This window comes from Opisthocomus hoazin, chromosome 7 (genome assembly GCF_030867145.1).
Source record: "Opisthocomus hoazin isolate bOpiHoa1 chromosome 7, bOpiHoa1.hap1, whole genome shotgun sequence".
Lineage (NCBI taxonomy): Eukaryota > Metazoa > Chordata > Aves > Opisthocomiformes > Opisthocomidae > Opisthocomus > Opisthocomus hoazin.
Genome location: NC_134420.1, coordinates 1,329,944 through 1,351,157, shown reverse-complemented (window position 1 = coordinate 1,351,157; position 21,214 = coordinate 1,329,944). Strand labels below are relative to the sequence as shown.

General features: G+C 56.0%; 2 protein-coding genes across 2 annotated transcripts in view; one reads left to right on the top strand and one right to left on the bottom strand.

The window, feature by feature from the left end:
• EPS8L2 (EPS8 signaling adaptor L2) overlaps positions 1-16,693 on the bottom strand; it is a 66,233-nt gene extending 49,540 nt beyond the window's left edge. The window contains exon 1 of the mRNA XM_075425106.1: positions 16,335-16,693. The gene's annotated coding sequence lies outside the window, so the exon portion shown is untranslated. The remainder of the gene's footprint in view (positions 1-16,334) is intronic.
• GATD1 (glutamine amidotransferase class 1 domain containing 1) overlaps positions 1-21,214 on the top strand; it is a 109,710-nt gene that overhangs the window by 77,582 nt on the left and 10,914 nt on the right. The window contains exon 8 of the mRNA XM_075425113.1: positions 20,992-21,079. Coding sequence (XP_075281228.1) covers positions 20,992-21,079 — 88 coding nt within the window. The remainder of the gene's footprint in view (positions 1-20,991; positions 21,080-21,214) is intronic.

Genomic DNA, 21,214 nt, shown 5'->3' with positions numbered 1-21,214 from the left:
TGCTGCTGCTCCTTTGTAAACACAAGCAGGCAAGGATCTCGTCCCATCTTAAGACTGAAATTTCCAAACCCTGTCTTTGCAAGTCAGGCCTTCCAAATCATGGTGGTTCAGTGGGACCAAGCTGGAACTTCATGACTCTTTTAACCTGTTGCTGGTGCTTCCTGCTTTGAAAAGGGGAACACATTGAACTGATATTTCTCAGAGAGTCTGGTGACCCTAGCAGTCCCCATTCTTATCTGCATTGTTTGAGATGTCTTTACAGTGCCCCAGGTTTTGAAAAGTGGTGAGTCCTATTGTCCTTTCCTTCCTCCCTCCCCCCCGTGGCACCCTTTCAAGTTATCTTTACGGTGACAGAGCCACTCGAGATCACAGGTGACTTTGGGAAGACGCTGGCCCCTATGGAAGAGGTGAGCGTGACCGCGTGCGTAGTTTCAGGGTGTGCATGGCGTGTGGTGAGTTACACCAGTTAGAACCATAGGAGGTGCATGCAGCCTGCGAGGTGTCTGGAAGAAGCACTCCCTGCTCTGTACATGGGATTTTTCACATTGCAGAGATTCTCCAGAAGACAAGCACCTACATAAACATAACCCGGCCCAACAGGTCAGCGCAGGTCTGAGCAGAGAAGAACCAAGCGTTCTTCAGCCTCCACGGGAGAAGTGGCAGCAGCTCTCTTAGACTGAAGCACCTCAGATCTGCAGCCACGTTCTGCCAGCTTTGATGGACCCCGATTGCCGCTTTTTGTTTGAGTCCCCCCTCCTTCTGCACTGTGCCCAAACATCGCGGAGCGTCGGGATAAGATTTATACCCATTGCTAGGATCACACCCAAGTAGCCTGTGCCTTGATCACTCACTGCCTCAGAAACAATAATTTGTGCTTAAAAAATATTTCCTGGGAAAATGTTTAGGCAGACTTCCCAGCATCCAGAGGGGAACGCCCACACGCTTGTCCGGCGGCTGGGCTTGGCATGACCAGCTCCCGGGAGGCCACACAGCCCCGCTAGATCACACTAGAGATTTGGAGGCAATGCATGTGGAGTCTCCTTCTCTGGAGATATTCAAGCCCTGCCTGGACGCGGTGCTGTGCAGCCTGCGCTGGGTGACCCTGCTTCAGCAGGGGGTGGGACTGGGTGACCCACAGAGGGCCCTTCCAACCCCAACATTCTGTGATTCTGTGATCTGCTGCCTTTATTATTGATCCGCCAAGATGAGATGGAGGCTTGGGAGTTAATGCTCAGGAACACAAAGTGATACCACAGAGCAAAAGTGCCAATATTTACAAATTCCTGATGCAAGATTTCACAGACTACCTAGAGAGAGCATGGGGAGCTACCCCCGTGTCGCCCCAAACACGCACACACGCGTGTGCCTGGCTCTTTCCAGTCCAGGGGTGATCCACACACAGACCTTGGTTTGGGTCCAGGTCTGGTGTCCAGGCAGCGCTGAAGGCTCTCGGTGCCCGCAGAGGTTGGAGGAGAGGAAGGCTCTGCAGGCGAGCTGAACCAAACTAGGAGCTTTTATATTCCTGCCAGAAAGTAAAACCTTCCTTCAAGAAACACAACCAAAAGCAAGTCTAGACAGTGCCTTGCTCTATAAATACCCAGGAAAAATGCACAAACAGCCACAATCTCCATGATCTCGGGGAAAAGCTGGAAGCAGACTCCACTGCCCCTCTGAGAGACGTGTTTGCAGTCCCCGTGCTGAGTCACAGCTCCTGAATTTACACTTTCCCTCTCTGTCGGAGGAATCCCGCAGAAGCCAGGTGGAGGGAAAACACGGAGCAGGTTGGGGCTTGCTGTGTGGCTGCTGAGCCCGTCTCTTGCCAGGGGTGCCAAGCTGAGCGTTATCTACGCTTGGGCTGCGGTTTAGCAAGTTTGGGAACCGGGCCCAGAAATAGCATGCCAAATATTAACAGACGCTTTTGGAAGGATGGGAGGAGATGGATGAGCGTGTACCTAGGATAACAGCTCGTTAAATGGTTTAAAATAAAAGACTCCAGAACTACCTGAATGGGAGAAAGTGTGAGTCACTTGCACTCCCCACGAATTAAAAACAACGTGACGTCTTCCCTAGGCTTCCCGGGAAGGGAATTGTGGGGAATTCTCCAGCTTTTTCCTCCGTCCTGTTTTGATTTGTGCCCGCAGCTTCTGTGAGCAAAGCCTGTCCCCTCACCCGGCGACTGGCAGGTGGGAGCCGTGGGGAGGAAGGAGCTGTGGGAGGCTGGTGTTGGCCGTGGGTCTGTCCGGGCAGGACGCGAGGGGAAGGCTGGAGGGCTCCAGCCATCCTGCGCCGGTGCTGGCAGGACCTGTGGGCGTAGCGTGCCTGGTACCAGGAAAGTTTGCTGAAGAACTGTGCTGGTGGTTGTCAGGCTGAAGGTTTCTCTGCCCTGCGTCCTTATTCCATTCCTTCCCGCAAAAAATGGTCCCTTTTTCCTAGCCTGGTGCCGGACTCCAGGAGCCGGCTCACCGGCAGCAAGGGGGTTATAGCTGTGATTTTTAGAAGGGGAGAGGATTTGACGCTGACTCTGTTGATGAAAGGGATCTTTGATTTTCTGTGTAGAAATCAGGACTGGGACGTCAGGCCAGTAAAAATAGGGAGTGACCCTGCGTGTGTCGTATTCCAGGGCAGGACGGGTAACGGCCCAAGGCACTGCCCTGTGCGGCTCCAGCCCAGCCTGAAGGAGGGCACTGAATCGCCTCCGCGCTCCGAAACACCAAAACCCTGCGCGTAACCGGCAGCGTGCTCGCCTCTCCTGGCTGCAAGCGCCGACTCCCAGAGCTGCTCCTCACGTGCACCTCGCTGTACAGCAAGGTCTCTCATTGCTCTGATGGCTTTTCCAGGCTCGAAGGTGTTTGTGAAACAGCTGGGAGACTCGGCAAGAGGCTGGCACCGGTGGGGCGGGATGGGCTAGCGGCCGGGGATGGGGAAGGTGTGCGGGTTCCTGCTGTGTCCCCGCTGCTTCCCGCAGTGGTGTCAAGGCAAAGTGTTCGTATTTATGGTGGGGCTCCAAGGAAAAAAAGCTGACTTGCTCAGGGCTGTCACATCCACGCTTGGAAGGTGGTGGTGTGTTTACACCAAGCACCCGCAGCAAAACTGCTTCTTCCAGAAGCTTTAAAGCTCTCTCGCCCAGCCATCAGCTGCCATGTCTATGCTGACAGCACACTAATAATACCTGGGTGGTCCCTGTTAGTCCCCAGTGGGTACTGGTCACCTGCTGCCAGCTGTGGCCACGTAGATAGGTAAGAGATTGGCCTTTGCTGTCATGAGGGCTCTGAGCTAATCACTCAAGTGCCTTAATTGTTCATTAAATGATTGCGTTAATGTGTAAGTACACTGTGACCCCACCTCCTATTAATACTGTGCCATCCTTACAAGCTAGCCTCACCAGTCCTAGTTTGTTACTGCTTTTACAGGAGACCTGTAAAAATGAATAAATAATAAAAAAGTAAATTGGGCAGGCTGATTAGTTTTCCACGTTGCCTCCCAGTAAAGGCTTTAGCCCCAGGAGAACTGTGATACTTAAACCTGAACATCACTTGCCTGGCTAGTGCCAGCCCAAACGGGGCTGAAGTGCTTGAAGAAAAGATGACTGGGTGGTATGGCTGGTCCCTCACCAACCCTCAGGAGGGGCCGAAGGAGTTTTGTGTGTAAATGAACCCCTCTGCGCCGACCGGTTCATGAGCAAGACGGAGGCGTTGAGGTCGGTGGGCCGTTTCCCCCCCCTCCTCCTAAAGGAAGGGCATTTTTGGTCACTCCCTGAAACGCTGATTCACTGGCCTGGCAGAAATTCAGACATGCAGCAGGACAGTCAATGTGCCGAGAGCTTTTTCTCCATCAGAGAAAAGCTTGCTATTAGGCTGAGAGCCGCTTCGGGGGCCATGTTTAGCTTCAGTTTGTCTCCAGCACGGTCGTCTGGCAGTCTTTGGGGTTCCAGCGAGATTGGTAAATCTGAACCAAGATTTATCTCCCTGTGTAGGAAGGTCACCCATGGTATCTTGCCCCAAAGAAAGGGAGAGGGCTGCAGCCTGTCTCGCTCTGCCTGCACCAGTGAGTAGCTAGTTCACTCTGCTCCCTTCTCCCCTTCCAAATGTCTGCCTACAGCAGTTCAGGCTTGGGGAAGTTAATGCATCAATAATTTTCATTTTCTGCTGTCAAACTTGCCCTGGGGTTTTTGCTGGGAGGGTGGGGCAGAAGATCTGAGGGAGGGGATTCATCTCTTGAAAATCACTTTTGATTAAGGCTTTTCCAGCCTTCTTTAGGCTAATCATGACAACATTCGCTGCCACCTCTTCCCACCCCATTTTGTGCTTCCTACTCATATCCTGTCTGTGTATTTTTGGCCACTTGCTAACAATTCATTTGAGCTAAAACTTGGCACAGGGGAGCTCGGCTCTGAGTGTCACTGCAGGAAAACAAGCTGACATCAGTTTAACCAGCTCAGTGACCTGGTGGCAGCCATGCTCCCAGAGACGTGGCAGGGCTCAGGTCAGCTTCTGGTGCAGCAGGGGATGGGGGTGCTCCTTACAGGGGGTACTCGGCCCCTTGAGATGCACCCGGGGCTCTGACCTGGCACCTTTCCTCTGGTGCTGCCCACGGGGTGCAGGCGACGGCCGCTTCTCCCAAGCCCTGCGAGCACGGAGGGCGAGCGGGGTCTCGCTCCGGGGCTGCTGCTGATTTCCTCAACCCTCTCATCCCAGGGTGCCCCGAGATGCCAGGTGGGAGCTGGAGCAGGAGCACAGGCAGCCAGAACTGGGCCCAGAAATAGATGTCCGTGCTGGCAGAGCACGGCTCGCTGCTGGGGAGATGCTGCTGACGTACCCCTGAGCTCCTGTCTCGGGGCACGGGCACCGGTTGCGGGTGCAGCTCGGATCAACACGGGTGCATCATCCACCTGGCTCCTGGCAGTGCTCCCGAGGGTGGGAGTAAGCGCAAAATGTCCCTGCAGCAGCATCTGGGCCTTTCTCAGTAGCTGTCTAATCCAGCTTTTTTCTTTCTGTTGTTGGTATTTTCATGTATATGTCAGAGTAGGTAAAACTCTATATGGAGAACTGTGGTTTATCACTTTGCACTCATCTCTGAAAGGCAGAAATGAGAGTTCATCAGCACGTGCTTTGGCTGTCAGTCATTTATGCGTTTCATCTGCAACATGCTGAGATTTTTGGATTCCCACAGGAACCCTGATGTTGATTCCTGATGCAGAACTTGTTCTGCTGCAAAAGAATTAACTGGACTTTCACGTCCAGCTGAGGACAGCCTTGCTCTGTCTGTGGATTCGGAAGACAAGATGCACAGCCACAGAAAACCAGTGAGGGGAAGAGAACCAGGTGTTATTCTCCAAAACCCTACGCAGGAAACTCGCTCCTTTCCTAAGACACAAACTGCTCATCACAGACGAGATTTCAGTGGTCTGACACGGGTCTGTGCGTCCTTCTGCGCGTCCTTCGGACTCTGCAGGGCTCTGCTCCCATCAGCGAAAGGGTGCTGGAAAATGTTACAGTCTCACAAAGAGGAACACAAGAACGACTGCACGGCTTGGAGGAGGGGTGCAATGCGGGTGCCTGAGCTGGGAAGAGCAGGGGCTGGACGCGAGTGCTGCTGATCCAAAGGGGCTCATGCATTGCCTGCTCACTTTAACCTCTTTGTAAGCAACTCATCTTGCTGGCCTGTGTGTGGCTCTGGGCCGAGCTGTAGCATTTGGAGCTTTCTGTCAGCAAAGCCTGCTAGAGAGATTCCTTGTGTTAACCTTGGGGGTGCCGTTAGATACAGCAATCTTCTTCTGGCAGGTTCTCCCTCCTGCTTTTGAACTCCTGCTTGATTTTTCGCTCTGAAACCTGGGCTAATGACAAGTGAATGGTCCTTATTCTCTCCTAGCAATGACAAGTTACAGCCTTGGTTCCAGGAGCAGCTTCAGCACTTCCCAACCTCCTGCTGTCCCTGGCCACCATCTCTTCCCCAGCAGCTGTGCGCAGGAGCACTGCGACCCCGAGCAGGAACCGATGGGGCTTGGGCTTCATTCCCCCCCCACATATATTTTTTAAAAAATGGTTTATTCTCCAGCTGCTCTCACTGGTTTATTTTCCAGCCAGATCAGCTCCAGAACCCGCCTCGCAGCCCAGCCCCACAAGCCGTCGTGCGGGCACAGCGAAGGAGTGCGAGCGGCTGGGAATGGCTCAAGCCAGCGTGGCTGCCAACTGTGGAGCCTTCCCCTGCACGCATGCAGGTAAACTCTGAGCTTTTCCAGGGTGATCACCTGTCATCTGGGCTGATTTCTGATGTTTGGGCTTTCAGGAAAGCCACCAAGCTCTGTGGATGAGGCCAGCAGGAGGGGTTTTTGCAGCAGGAACAGCCAGTTACACAGTAACCAGCACAGTCCCGTGAGAGGACATTCCGAAAACAACAAAAATGTGTTCCCTTTGCCCTTTGTTTCATTTAGAATAGAAGGATGTGTGAGGCTGGGTTTATCAGAAGACTTTAAATGGCACTTTCTAATCTTACGGTGCAGAAATGTTTTAACAGTCTTGCCGCAAAAAAAATTAATCTCCTGCAAGGGCAAGGAGGAAAAGGCACAGTTGGTCCCTGCAGCAGCGGCCTGGGATGGGAGTCTGCGAGGGCGGTCTGTTTGCTGGGCTCGGAGGAACCAGGAGAGATTGCAGGGCTGAGAAGGGGAGAGAAGAGCTTCCTGCAGCATCTCAGAGAGGAAAGGTTTCACTAGCCAACACCTGCGTGCCCCCCGGGGCTTGGCACAGGGACCTCCGGTCCCGAAAAGCCAAAGCTCTGCAGGGGGACACGAAGGAGACGTTTTCTGCTGTGGGGACCTCAGCGCTGGGGAGCAGGTTGCCAGAGAGGTCGTGCTGTCTCTGTCCTTGGAGATTTTCAAGCACAGACTGAGAAAAGGCCGATGCAACCTGTTCTGATTTCAGAGCTGACCCTGCTTTGGGTTGGACCAGAGGCCTCCCGAGGTCCCTTCTGGCCTGAATGACCCCGTGAGGCTCAAAGAGAAGGAGAGGGGAAGGAGCAAGAAAGCCCTTTTACGCCAGGTGGGCATGCAAGGGTTGGGGCAGCTGGAGGATGGCGCGCAGTCGTGCGGACACAGGCCACGTAGATTCTCCTGCAGCCAAAGGAGGAGCCAGGAGTGGTGGTGACCACAGCCTGTGGTTTCAAACCAGCAAGCTCTCCTCGCTGGGCTGGCTGTCTTTTGGGTTCACTGATCTGCAGCCGAGCCGCAGGTTTATGGGTCACCCCTGGAGCAAGGCAAGGTTTGCAGAAGCAAGCAGGGTCGTGTCTAAAGATGCACACGGAAGGACCTGGCACGTTCTGGGAAGGTCGTTTTGGAGGAAGGGGCAGGTGGCCCGGAGAGCACAGGAACAGACATGGTTTTGAGAGGGACAGGGAGCCTCTGAGCGAGCGGAGAAGCCAAAGTCATTTATCCTCCACCTCAGCAAATACCAGCTTTCCTGACAGCAGAGCTGCAACCCTAGCAGCCAGCCCTCCTGCGTGGTTTTCCTTCAACTGTAGATAAATATAAGTAGGTGTCATTTTTAGCCCTTTCCGTAATTCCCCTTCCCGGCGGCCTGGCTGTGGCGGGGACGCAGCCCTCCTGCCCACGGCTGTCTGCCAGAGGATGCTGCCAGCCTTCATGAAGATGCTCTTTCAGCAAACACAGCCCTGCTGCATCTCGGCTGGTGGAGGGGACTCATGATGAGGAGGGGACTGGAGCATCTCCCCTCCGAGGAGAGGCTGAGGGAGCTGGGCTTGTTCAGCCTGGAGAACAGAAGGCTGAGAGGGGACCTTAGAAATGCCTCTAAATATCTGCAGGGTGGGGGTCAGGAGGACGGGGCCAGACTCTTTCCAGTGGTGCCCAGCGACAGGACAAGGGGCAACGGGCACAAACTGAAGCAGAGGAAGCTCCAGCTGAACCCGAGGAAGAACTTCTTCCCTCTGAGGGTGACGGAGCCCTGGCCCAGGCTGCCCAGGGAGGCTGTGGAGTCTCCTTCTCTGGAGATATTCCAGACCTGCCTGGACAAGGTCCTCTGCAGGCTGCTGTAGGTGACCCTGCCTGGGCAGGAGGGTTGGACTAGATGACCCACAGAGGTCCTTTCCAACCTCTACCATTCTGTGATTCTGTGGGGCTCGCTTGGGCTACGACAGAGTGCGATGCCTGGTGCTCCTCAGTCCTGCCCTGGGGACTACTGCTGGCAAGAGACTAGGGTGGCCCTACTGCTAAGCTGGGTGTGATGACCTAACCAAGTCCTCTTTCAGCTTGCGCTGCTGGGGGACGGGATGCTGAGACAAGAGGAGCTGAGTGCCAGTCGCTCACGCGGCGCTGGAGCGGAGCACGGCCTCTGCCAGCAGCAGCTTGGCAGCCGCGTGCGCTTGTCTTGGCAAGGACCGGTCGAGTTGGAGTCAGCGTCACACGCTGCGCCCCAGGGAAAATACCAGGGGCTGCCGAGGATGGTGACAGCCTGGATCGCTCCCGCAGTCTTCCTCACTGCTTTAGATCGTTCTTCTAACCTTTGACCGCTTGCTCACAGGGTCTTGGCAGGCAGGGAGCGGAGAGCAGGAGTGTCTCTGGGCCTGTGCCAGGTGGGCAGCAGATGTTCTGGGGACCTGTCTGGTCTAGTTTGCACGTGACTGTCGCAGGCGGGCTTTGGCTGCTCAGCTTGTTTCTTCCAGCCACCCTCAGTCCTTGCTTCCTAGGCTGTGATTAAACTTGCATGACGTTTCCTTCCACTGAGCAGTTACTGGGGCTGGAGCTTCTCTCCTCCCTGCCATCCTCCCTTTTGGCTCGGAGGAGCCAGGCAGCTGCCGGGCCGTGGGGTCGTCCATCACCTCTCCCATCACCCACGCTCCGTTCCTGCTGGGGTGGCAGGCTGGGAGAGCACACACAGCTGTAGCACATGGAGATGCCCGGGGGAGAGTACAGGAACAGGACAGGCGCACAGGGAGCCTCTCTGCAAAGTTTCCCAGCCTCCAGCAGTGGGATTTAAGAGCTCTCGGTACCCTTTCTCATCTCGGAATTTGTCCAACTGCATTTGGCCAACCTGTGTAAACTTTTGACATCCTGAATGGCCTGTGGCAAGATGCTCCGCAGCTCGGCTCGGCGCGGAGTGCTCAGCCATCTCCTTTTGTTTGTGCCGCACTTGCCAGCTGCCAGCTTGATGGGATGTCCCCCAGCTCTGGTACCAGTAAACAACTGTTCCCTTATTCACTGTCTCCATGCCATGGGCAGTACCGCAGATCTCGAGGAGAGATCTGCTGTCTCCCTTCCAAGCTGAAGAGTACTGGAGGTTTCATAGCTTAAGTCACGTCTATGGAGGCCCTTCCTTCTTTATTTTTAAGCTCGGAGAAGACGGAGCAGTGGGAAAAGGGTGCTTCCCTGTCCAGAGGATTGCTCAGGCAGCTGATGGCCCGACCACACCTAGGGTGTTACCTGCTCATACTGGCAAAGAGCAGCAATGAGCACAGCTCTGGTACACTTTCAATTTATCCTGCTGAACCTGCTCCTTCCTAGTTTCCTGCAGCAGCTCATCTGACTGAGCTGCAGCTTTTCTGGCATTTTTTTTTTTTTTCAGCTGGTGAAACTTTATCAGCTTTTTTTTTCGAGCAGTAGTAACTGACAGCAGCAAACCTGACAGTCCTGCGGCTCTACAGTTAACCCTGAGAGCCTTTCGTGTCACATTTACTCACCGGCCCTGCCCCTTCTATTGCAAAAAATGGGGGGAAAAAATCCAACCCACAACTTTCCCGGTGTTATTCGCAACCAGCCTTCTCTGGCCTCGAGTGCCTGGCTGGAGTGAGCACGTGCCTGGATGCTGGCCTGGACCCTCCCTTCACCAGCTTGGGCTCTCTGCTACTGAAACTCTGCAGGGCCAGCCGGAGAATGCCGACTTACACCGCTTGGGAACTGCCCCTTTGACTTCAGCGGGGCAGACTGCTGTCTCCATAGCTCACATGTACTCCTCTTCTGCTATTTCGAAGGGTTTGTGTTCTCAGCTGTTGGAAAAATAGAGGAGAACCAGCAGTACACCTGCCTGGAGATCATCTAGAGATGCTGGTGTGCAGTGCCTGGAGGTACGAGACTCCTTCCCCTGCCAGCCTGAGGGACCTGACTCTTCTCAGGTGGCTCTGAGCATGGGTCAAGCCTGCCGAAGTCCATCTAATTCCCATCAGAGGATTTGCTTGGACACAGTCTGGAACACACTCTCCATCACAGAAGTCCTGCCTGCGTCAGATCCTAAGGGCTGGAGTCTCAGCAAGGGACAATTTGCAAAACTCTGTTGTGGTCAGTGTACGTCGGCGGAGGAGCCGTCCCCGTCCCCTCCTACCTAACTTCACACCAGACAAGCAACATCCGCACCTGCACAGGCTACCTAGGATACGTGTTATTCCTCTTCCTCCTTCAGGGAGTTCTGAAAGTCCTGTATCTCCAGCCACAAGCAACGCCAGGAGCATCAGGCACAGACAACCAGACGAACCGCCTTGCTGTGTGAAAGTCAGCGCTACAGCTTACCCGGCGGGCATGGCCAGAGACAAGCCCATTCGCTTCTTCCCCAGGGGAAAGCATGAATATCTTTCTAGGGAACAGAGAGGTTTTAATTAGTGCTCCCTTCTGCATAAAGCCTGGCTCTCCTACTCCGTCTCCTCAGACGAACACAGCTATAATTAAGAGGCAGCAGTGTCAGGAACCAAAGCAGGCTCCAGCCTGTGATTTATTAAGCGATGTCGTGGGTGCAATTACCTTTCTCTCTTCTCCTCTCCCCAGTGCTTTTATAAAGTGAATTTACTGATGAAAGGAGTGTCTCGGGCTCAGGCAAATGTGGACACCTCCGTGTTTATCTACAGCACAGGCAGCCAAGGCAGTCACTGCTTCCTCCCCCATACAGTTACTGAAAGCCTCACACCTGGCTTGGAGGATTTCGTGTCCACAAGTCGCCGTTCTGGCCTAAGCCCCAACCCTCTGTGACCGCCCGTGAGCAACACCTGGACCAGGGGCAGCACCCACCAGTGCCCTCCGTGTTGCCAACCATCTGCTGCCAGCAGTGGTAGGGTGAGGAGTGACCCCAGGGAGTCCTGTTGATGGCAACGAGCAGTGAGAAGCAGACTAGGACAAGCCGCTTGTGTTGTCCACAGCAACGAGGTGGGTCAGGGCTTGGGTTTTGCTTTGCATTTGCTGGTGTGAGAATCTGGGGGAGCCATGGCTTTGGGTGGCAGCTCTAGTTCTCCTGGCAGCCAGCAATTCCAATGCATGAAGAGGTTAGAACTGTCTCGGCTCCTAGATAGTTCCCACCTCTGGTCATCTTCAGTGAGAGGAAAGTGAGGTGTAAACAGTCCGGGGAAGGGTGGTGTTGACTCGGACTGTGCCTGTTCGCTTGATCTTAATCAAGCGGCAGCGTTTCGCTTTCCGAATTGCTCAGCAGTGGTGAGCATTACTGATGGGTGGCTGAACTTTGGTTTATTGCTGTTCAGATGGTCTGCACTTTACCTTTCTAGGTTATAAATCTGGACAGGTTGAGACTGATAAGACAGAGAGAAAAAAAAAAAAGAGGGAAGCAGGAAGAACAAAATTCAAATAAGTTCAAATTATGAAAAGCTTTTGGGGGCCAGTACCCCAGCTGGACACCAAAAAAAAGGAAAGCATTCACTGGCCCTTTCCAAGGTGGTGTTGAAAGACTCCAGACCGCCAAATGTGGAGCGTTCCCACTCCACCAGCCACAGAAAGAGCTGCCTTCACCGAGGGCAGGGCTGGGTTAGAGGCCTGTGAGCCATCAGGGTTCATTGGTGCCACACCTGCCCATCACGACAGCCAGGGTGGTTGCAAAATCCTGTCCGCTGCCCCTTCCTGCCCTGGGTCTTGGCGGCCATTGCCCTGGCAGTGCTCAGCTCCTCCGGCCAGCTGAAACGCCGGGGAGAAGCCGTGGCGGGGTACTGAGCAGTGGGGAAGGAGAGGTGAGTGGGTGGGCTAATGCCTCAGTGGGTCAATGCCCTGCCGTGCTTTGCGTGTGGGAACGTGCCCCTGGCACCCGAGATGAGGATTTCTGGCACGTGAGACGTGTTTGTCCGTCTCAACAGGGCAAGGAAAACCTTTGCGGGAGGTGCTTGTGAGCGGGGTTGGTTTGTGACCCTCCTCTGTAGGCAGCAATGGGTGACAGGGCACGCAGCACCCTGAGCAGGCCCTGGCTGCCATGCCAGCCGGGGCTGCACCTTGTACCCGGCCTCTGGCATCAGCCTCTGGCCTTGTGCAGGTGTGAGGGTCCCCCCCTGATCCCACAGAGCCTGAGGAGCAGCCACCCCCGGGCTTGGTGCTTCAAACCAAACCAGGGCCCAAGCAGCCTGTCTGGCTGCTTCAGGCACTGCTCCAGGGCAGCCGAGCCGGCAGAGCCTGTGACTCCTCTTCCCGTGGGTTGGGGAGCTTCTGGTCGGCTCCCTCAGCAGAACCCCAGTGGCAATGGGCACGCTGCAGTAACGCCCTTGGGAGCATCTGGGAACGGGACGGAGGGCTGGGCTCTCCTGGGGAACCGCAGTGCAGGGGAATGGGGAGGATCTCCAAACCGGGCTGGCGCTCAGCTACACACCCTTCCCTCCCTTCTTGGTTGCAATCCCTCCCGATTTTCCCTGGATTGCCAGGAAATATCAACACCAGAGCTTCTGTGGTTAACCCCCCCCGGCATCGTGCGTTTCAAGCATGCAGGCAGCGCCGAGAAAGGCAGCCCCTCGCTGCCTTGGGACAGGGCGAGCTCTTGCCTTGTGCACAGAGGTGGCCTTGTTCACGTGGGAGCAGCGCAAGGACACCAGTGCATGGGTTCGGCTCTCTCCAGGATCCCCTTTGACTCCCTCTTGACAGTGATTTGATGCAGGGGAACTAAATATTTCAGGGATGGGTGACAGCATGCTTTTTCTTTGAGCTTGCCATCTCCGACCTGCTGCAAGCAGGCAGAGCTCCTGTTCGCAGCCTCCTCGCTACATCCTTACTGCTCCTCTCTGCTGCAACCCTGACAGGTGAAAAGCTGTGTGGTCTTGTGGGCAGGTGGAGATCCGGGAGCCAAATTGTGATCTCGGGTCTCCAGGGTCTCCTTGAATCTCGTCTCCTGCATCACTCAGGTATTTCTGATGGTGCGAGGACCCTTCTATAACACAGGTGGATGAGCGGGGAGGCTTTCTGAAGGTACCACCCTTCTCCTCCCTTTGAGCAGGAGGCTTGAATCCCTCCTGGGCAGGCAGGTGGGTATTTTTCTGGGCACCTGCTGAACCTTGGCCAAAGCAGGGTGGTTCAGGAGGCCATGCTGGCAGAGTCCTGTGCTGCTACATCTGCCCCGTGCTGCTGTTCCAGGCAGACACCCTGCTGCTGATAAAGCTTTACCGCAGTGCAGGAAACCATCTCTGTCACTCCGGGAAGTCTGTGGACTTTCCCTGGCACTTCTGCTTGGGGGGCACTAGGGAAGGCTCGTAAGGCTTGAGTATTTTTGGAAGGTGGTTGTTTTTACTGCCAGTCATATCAAACTTACAGGCTAAAGGCCCTGCGCTAACATCTGCCCTGGAGTTAAGAGCAATACTGCTGACTGCTGTGACGTAAAGTAGACGTGAGGCCAGACTTCAGCCCTGCACAAGGAGAAAACCGCTGAGTCTTCATCGAAGCCACAAACCTGCCCTGACCTAATGCTTCGAGGGAGACCGTGGCATGGAAGAGGGACAGCAAGCAGGGAGGGTGATGGAGACACGGCTCCAAAGCAGCACCCTGGGATCCAGCCCTCTGGGAAAAATACTCTGAGGCTCCCCCACGCACTCGGGCTTTACACCCAGACTGATTTTATATGGATGTTTCTCAAGCCCATGCAAGCCAAAGCTGATATTCTCCATTTCCCTCCTTTCTTTATCTACCACAAGGACCGAAACCTCCCGAGTCCTTTAGCGCTTTAGGGCCTCTTCTGGATCTCTTTCCCTTCCAGACTGAACTATCCCATAACCCCACGAAAAGCTCCGTGTTTTCCAGCACACTGAAAGCCATCTCATCAAGAGTCAGATACTGACCAACATCTGGCAGACCTGGCCCCAGGGCCATCCCCTGGCAGGGTCTCCCCCCTGGACGTGCAGCCTGGTTACCCCGCCGGAGCGGGGCCTGGGTTCCTCCTGCGCAGCCCCTCCTGGCTCTCCATGCCCTTGGCTGAAGCCAGGCAGGCAGCCACAGCGGAACAGCCCAACAAAATGGTGGCTGCTGTTCACGTTACCGAAGACAGCGTCTTCTCTGCGACGCACCTGCAAGCGAGCTGCCACCCATCTTGGCACGCTGGTCCGTACAGACCGGGTGCCTGGATCCATGGGAGCCGGGCAGACGGAGCCCCACCAGCAACGACACGTAGGACCTATTTCGCCAGGCTCGGGGCCGGGTTTTGTCACTCCGACTGATGGTGAGTTGTTTGCAGTTGACAAATCGACAAGTTTTTTGCAGTCCCCTTGCTTCAGCAGGGGGTTGGACTAGATGACCCACAGAGGTCCCTTCCAACCCCTACCATTCTGTGATTCTGTGAAAGGTGGGCACCGAAGGAGAGAGTCTCTCTGCCTTCACAATACAGAGCCCGTGGCCCGAAGACATTTCCTCCTCGCGTTGTGCAGCGGCCGGGCTGCTCGCCTCTGCCTCGGTGTCTTTGCCCACCCTCGCGTTGGGTGGTGACTGGCAGAGGGGCAAGGGCTGAAAGCTTGTCTTGGCAAACTGCTTTGTCACACCACGCAAGCGTGCGTGCGTGTGAGCACACAGCAGCCGCGCTTCACCTTCTTTCACAGCTGTTCCCTTCCCCAGGACTTCACCAACATCCAGTTCAACGATGCCAGTGCTCAACTTTTTCCTCAAGTGCCTGAAAACAGCCCCAGTCCCTCTAAGCTCTGTCACGATATGACAAACGCAGCCTGCCCTGCAGGGTACAGCGGAGCAGATCCTGCACTGGACTGCCTGCAGGTGCCAGCGCGAGCCGGAGGGCTGGGATCCAGCTGAAAAAGCACCAGGTCCTCAGCCAGCCTGGCTTCCTAAGGCTTCAGCGGCAGAAACCAGCAGCAGGTACGAGCCAGGCCCGAGCGCAGCGGGGATCGAGCGGTTCGTGTTATCCCAAACACCAGTTTGAGCCTCGGTTTTAAAGAGGGCGAAGCAGTGACCTTTGCCACTCACAGACGCGTTCCCGCAGTGGAGCCCACGTCCCTCTTCACAGTCCTGTTTTAAAGGGCTCCTTGGTTCAGTACTGCTGCCTGCCCTCGCTGCGTGTGAAGGGCTAATTTATGTCTCTGATGAACTGAAAACTCGATCGCGCAACTGAACGGAGCCAGGAATGCGCTACTGCATGCGGCAGTCACGGGTGAAACCCTGCGTGGGTCTCTGCCTCAGCCTGCCAGGCTGCTGCGCGTCAGCTGGGGCTGAGCCTGTTGCTGGCTTTTCTTTAACTTGGAAAAAAGCCCTTTTTTAGGGGCAGATCCCACCAAAGCAGCCCAGCGCTGGAGCTCTTGGACAAACACTCCCCGATGGGTCTGATCCCTGTGACAGCACTTGCTTCGCGCAGCGTTTCAGCGCAGCCCAGCAATGCAAGCGTTACTACCCGTTGTCCTAATTACAGCAGGGCAATCACTGTGTTTTACCTCTGTGTTGTCTCACAATTATTTCCAGTATTTAAAAATAACGTCAGTCAAATCGTTCGTCCCCGAGCCTTGTCCTCGGTGGAGTTTGCACTGGGATTTTCCAGGCAAATAAGTGAAAGGGAACAGGAGAGCTGTGCTCCAACTCTTTCATGCAGACGAAAGCTCACGGGGAGCCGGCGCTGTCACGCGAGGGACCGGGGCAGCTCCGAGCAAGCCTTCCCTCCATTCCGAAATAGGGCGATGAATCCTGCCGAGGTCACGGCCGGGGAGAGCTCGGCCCCCGAGAGAGCAGCTCGCCGAGGTGCCCGGTGGGGAACAGCCCGAATTCCCTCTGCACGCATCCCGAACGGAGGAAACCCCGAGGTTTGCAAACAAACAGCTGCTGAAAACTACCGTCTCCAGACTTCATTAGGAACAACAAAAAAAAGCTGCGTTCTGTGCCAGACGGACATTTTGCTGCCAAGAAAGTGCCACCTACTGGACCCGGCCCATGGGGAAACGCAAGGACGGCAAACAAGCCCCGAAAAAATAACGCTGGAAAAGTTATGGTATTTTTACTCTTTAAAAAACCCCCACCCCATAGAACGATGGGCTGACAGCTATCCCAGGCGCAGCCCCCGCTCCAGCCACGCTCCCTCCGCCGCTGAACCCGCCCGAGTCTGGAGGCAGACGGCGCCGAGGGGGGGAATGTGAAGTTTTCGGGTTTGCGAGGAGGGACTTACCGGTGCTGAGAAGCCGCTCTGGTCTCACGCCGTCCCCTCGGCTCCGGTGCGTCCTCTCCCAGTTAGCCGTGCCCTCCTAGTTAAATCCCGCTGCCATTCTCCGGCAGCCAAGCTCCGTCTGCCTCCCCGCGCCGCGCTTTGCCTGCGAGCCCAACGGCGGAGGAGAGAGCGAGGCAGAGCCCACCCGGTGCCCCAGCCTGGGGTCCCCGTGCCGCTGGCTCCCCTCGGTCCTTCCGTCCCGGTGCCGCTCGCCCCGGTTGTCTGAGAGCAGGTGACAGAGGTTTCTTGGCAGAGGAGAGAGGAGGGGAGGGAGGTGGAGGCAGCGAGAGGTGGAGCTGGGACCCGGAGCAACAGGTTACTGTATAACTAGGAGCCGGCTGCGTCCCCGCAAGGCGTCGGGGGCAGCGGGGGCCTGCGCCCACTCCTCACGCAAGGGGACCAGAAGCTGAGGCGAGGTCCTGCCTGGGAGGGACGTGTAAAATTTCGGGTTTCTTTCGCCTGGGAACATTTCATACCGGAGGGGGAGGCTGGTGGTGGTGAGGGAGTGCTTGGTGCTGGGTTTTCCATCGCTGGTGCGGGAGGGGACGCGCTGCCCGAGTGTCTCGGGGGGGAACAAGGCGCCTTTTGTGCAGCCCGGCGCTCTCCTCCGCAGCTCCGCGCTGGCTCGCCGGTTGTTTTCCTCCAGCTTCGCTCTTGCTTGCTCACTCTGCCCTGATGTCTGCAGCGGGGAAAGGTGCCGTGAGATGGAGGGAGAGGGCAAAGTGTCACAGAATCACAGGATGGTCGGGTTGGCAGGGACCTCTGTGGGTCACCCAGTCCCACCCCCTGCCGAAGCAGGGTCACCTACAGCAAGCTGCACAGGACCTTGTCCCGGTGGGTCTTGAATATCTCCAGAGAAGAAGACTCCACAGCCTCCCTGGAATGTCCTGGAAAATGTCCTGTCTCTCCTGGTCCCCGAAGCAGTCTGGGACGAGGAGCAGAGCTGCCTTCAGGGTACCCCACACCGTGGCACTGCGCTCCTCAGGGTTACGCGGCCGTAAAGCCCCTCGTCTTGCCCCAGCTCTCCCGCGAGCTGGCAGGAGGTCGCGGGGCCTGGCCGTACCACACGTCTCGGCCCCACGCTTCAGCCCCTGGCACTGTGCAAAGGTAAACCATAGCTATGGCAGAGCAGTGCCCGGCTTACGGCAGGGAGAGGGGAGCGATTGCTGGACCCCCCTTTGGGAGGAACCGAGGTGAAGCGATTGCCGTGGTGCGGGAGGGGAGCGAAGGGCTCGCTGGCCTCGGGCGTCAGGCAAAGCTTTTGGCGTCAGCACGGTGCAGCCTGGGCAGAACTCGCTCCTTGGCAGGAGCTGCTCCCTGTTGGCTCTGCTCAGGCAGCCGCCGCGTGCAGGGCCCCGCCGTTACTCACACGCGTGTGCCCGTGCGTTCTGGCAGGCAGAAACCGTAGGCGACCCTTTTGGCTGTCGCAGGGAGCAGTCCTGTGCCGCCGCGGTACTGGGTCAGCCCTCCCCTGCGGGGGCCCGGGCTCGGTTACCGGTGTTGGCAGGAGCAAGCCCACCGTCCCCTCCTCACCCGGGGCCCCGGGTGGGGCACGGAGGACGCAAGCGCCGCTGCTTGCCGGAGTAGCAGAGGTAGGGCTGGAGCTTCAGCCCCTGCGTTGTGGCCGGTGTTGTTCCCGTGCTCTCTGGGAAGGGGTTCTTTAGAAGCCCCAGTCTCATCACGTAGCCTCTTGTTGCTCCTCGCTCGCTCTTGAAAAGCCAGAAGGAAGTTTTAAAAGGTGGCAAGGCTGCTCTTGAGTTTCGGTTGCCAGACTGCGGAGAGGGTGTTAGGGTTGTGCTGCAAGCCCAGCCCTGCAGACTGTGTGTTTGGGGGCCTAGAGGGACCCTGACCTCTGGGAAATGGTCTCTTTCCATGAGTCCGGCGCAGACTCATTTCAAAGAGCACCTAGCTTCTCCTGACTTGAGATTTAGTTTTCAGGGGTGTTTTAAAATGATGGGATCAGCTCACGAGCTGGTTGCGAAGCTGGAAAATACCAGCTGAATGCACGGGTCTTACAGGTGTGTCTGCGGCAGCATGAGATCCACCTGGTTAGCGAGTCCTCCCCAAAAAATGGGGCTTTTGAGAGCATTTTATTCAAGTGCCTGTGCACCGCAGGCCTCCCCGCTATCCCACGACGTGTTGAACCCACGGCGTGTAGATACTAGAGACCCCTTATCCCCAGCCCCAGGGAAGGAATAGCTGTGACTCGGACACAAGAGAAAGAAATAGGGAAACGCTTCCACCACGGGACAGAGGTCTGGAGGGAGCCTGGCTTCCTTAACACGGCGCTTGTCGAGCTCCGTGCTGCCGTGGTTTTCTTTGGTGCCCACCGTGCTGTAGGGGCTTGTGCTCAGCTTGCTGCCTGGCCCGCGTCCAGACGCCGGGCAGGGGAACCGCCCCGGGTGAGTTATCGCAGGAGGAATGCCGCCGGGTGAGCTGGGCACGGGGAGAGCCAGTTCCTCGCATGACAGTCACAATTTTGGCAGCTTGGTTTTGACAGAACGACTTCTTCCACCGCGGAAGAACGTGAACCGATACTCGGTGTGATGCACCCACCCAGCGCCCCGTCATCTTCCTCGTTGCGATGTCGGTGAGATCGCAGGGCTGGCACTGGGAAAACGTGGCCGGCCCTGGGAGAAGCAGCACTGAGAGAGTGACCACCGGGCAGGGGAAGGGAGATTGCTTCAACAGAAGGGAAACGTGGTGGGAATGGCAACTATGCCAGAGCCCAGCGAGCCTTGCCAGCTGAAAGGTTTTGTGCAGGATCCACTATCTGCCACTGGGACCGCTGGGCTGGGCTGGCTTTCCCAGGATGCAACCAGGCAATGGGCAGGATTCTGCTGGAGGAGCCACTTGCTGTTTAAGGCAGTGACTGCTTGCTACCTGGCAGCCTTGGCATCACGTTCGTGAGGAAGCCAGGCACAGCAGGCTGCCGTGAGGTGCTGCACCCCGCAGGAGATCTCTGACTGCTGAGCAGAGGAGGGAACTTCTCCTCCGGCGGGGAAGAAAACCACAGTGGAGCTTACTACATCTTCCCTGCACCAGCTGATGCTGGTCGGAGTGGGGAGAGGCAATCGGCCAGCCGGGAATTACCCTGCTGCTCGGCGGCAGTTCCTGCACGCCCGCTCGCTCCGCTGGCTCGGCTCCCAGATGTGGAACCAAACGAGCGTGCGTCCTCGGCTTTGCTCCTTCCGCCGCGGCTCGAAGCCCTTCAGCGCTGTGACGAAGACGGTGGTCGCTGGGGGACTGTTCCGCTTCGCCTGGGTTTTGGTCTGTATGTTGTTTCTGCCTGCTGAGGAACACAAAAAAGCCACAGGCCAATAAAGTCCTATCTCCCGGAGTATCTCCGAGTTTGAAATCCCAGGAGGTTAACTTGCCTCTCAGGATCAGCCTTTTAAATCAGGTTGGCGGCAGACACCCCTATGATGGCTTGAGAACAAAGACTTCTTCCTTGCAGAGTAAACAACACCCAAACCGAGCTCCTCAAAATATGTGTTCCTCTAAATTTTTAATGCTGTTTTCATCCGACTTGCTTGTCCTGTTTCAGAAGGGCTGGGCCCTCATAATTAAAAGCTCCAGCAATCTTATGTCTGGCAAATGTCATCAATGGCTTCACTATGCCGTGCCCTGGCTTCTCCGAGCAGTGGGAACGGTTTGGAAAGGAGCTCCTGGTTAGAGAAACTCTCTGAGGCAGGGCCCAGTTCACCTTGGGTCTTTGTCCCAGCTCAGCATGGAGAGAAGCTGTCATGAAATCAGGGTCACCAGCATGAATTACGATTCCTATTCAAACCCTGGAAATACCTGAGACAGAGGAGCTGGCTGAAGCTTACAGATTTCTTCATCCTTCTCCTACCTTCACCACAGAGTGGGGGGCTGTCAGCAGCAGCAGGACCCCAGTATCTGCTCACCTAATCAGAAAAAGTTCATGGACAATTTTATCTTAAACTGATAACTGAAACAGAGCTGTCGTGCCCTTTTGAAGGTGCAAACCCAGGCTGGTGCCACCCGACCCCCCGCAAGCACTGACAGCCGTCCCCGACGCTGTGACCAGCCTGCAAGCCAGCCGGCGGGGCTCGGAAACGAGCTCAGAGGTTTTTGGTTTGCATCGTGTGTGTGTATTTACCCCATTGCTGACTGTCAGCAAGCACTGTCGTTCTCTGCTAATTCTTCTTTTTCGTCTAGGTGATGGTTAGGCAGCAAGGGGTTCACTGTGTTTTATAACATATAAATATATATATACATACATAAAAACTCCACACTGTTTAATGAAGCTCGAGGAGGAGGCTGCTTTATGTGCGTGGCCCAGCAGACTGTCCCCAGCGCGGACCGTGCTGTGGGGTTGGGCAGAAACGTGGCAGCCATCACCTAAGTAACAGCCTCATCCGGAGGAGCGTTTCCGAGGGCTGTTTTCTGCACGGGTCAGGCCAGGGATCGTGTTTTACGGCGCAGCGTCAGCAGTGGTTGTAGGGCTGTAGCTGAGGGGCGGTGATCTGCGGTGGGGTCAAACACCTGGGGGTAGGAACACCTTCCGCTAGCTTTGCTGGTGTCTGCTGAATCTATACCCTGGGCCTCTGCTACTTCCAGTCGTGCTAATATTTTGCATTTATTTTGTTCGTAGGGAGCACCACGAGAAGGAAGGTAAAGCGTGGAGGCCGCAACTTGAAGTTAACGTGTGTGACCCCGTCTGCTGCACCACCTACATTCAGGTAAAAAAAAAAAATGTCCTTTGCGCTATTTCCTTTAAAACCTGTCAGATGCTCTATTGCCAGACCTTTGTGTAAGGCAGGTGTAAGTTCCAGGAAAAGTTTATGCTTTTGTTTGTACGCAGACAGGAAGGGGTT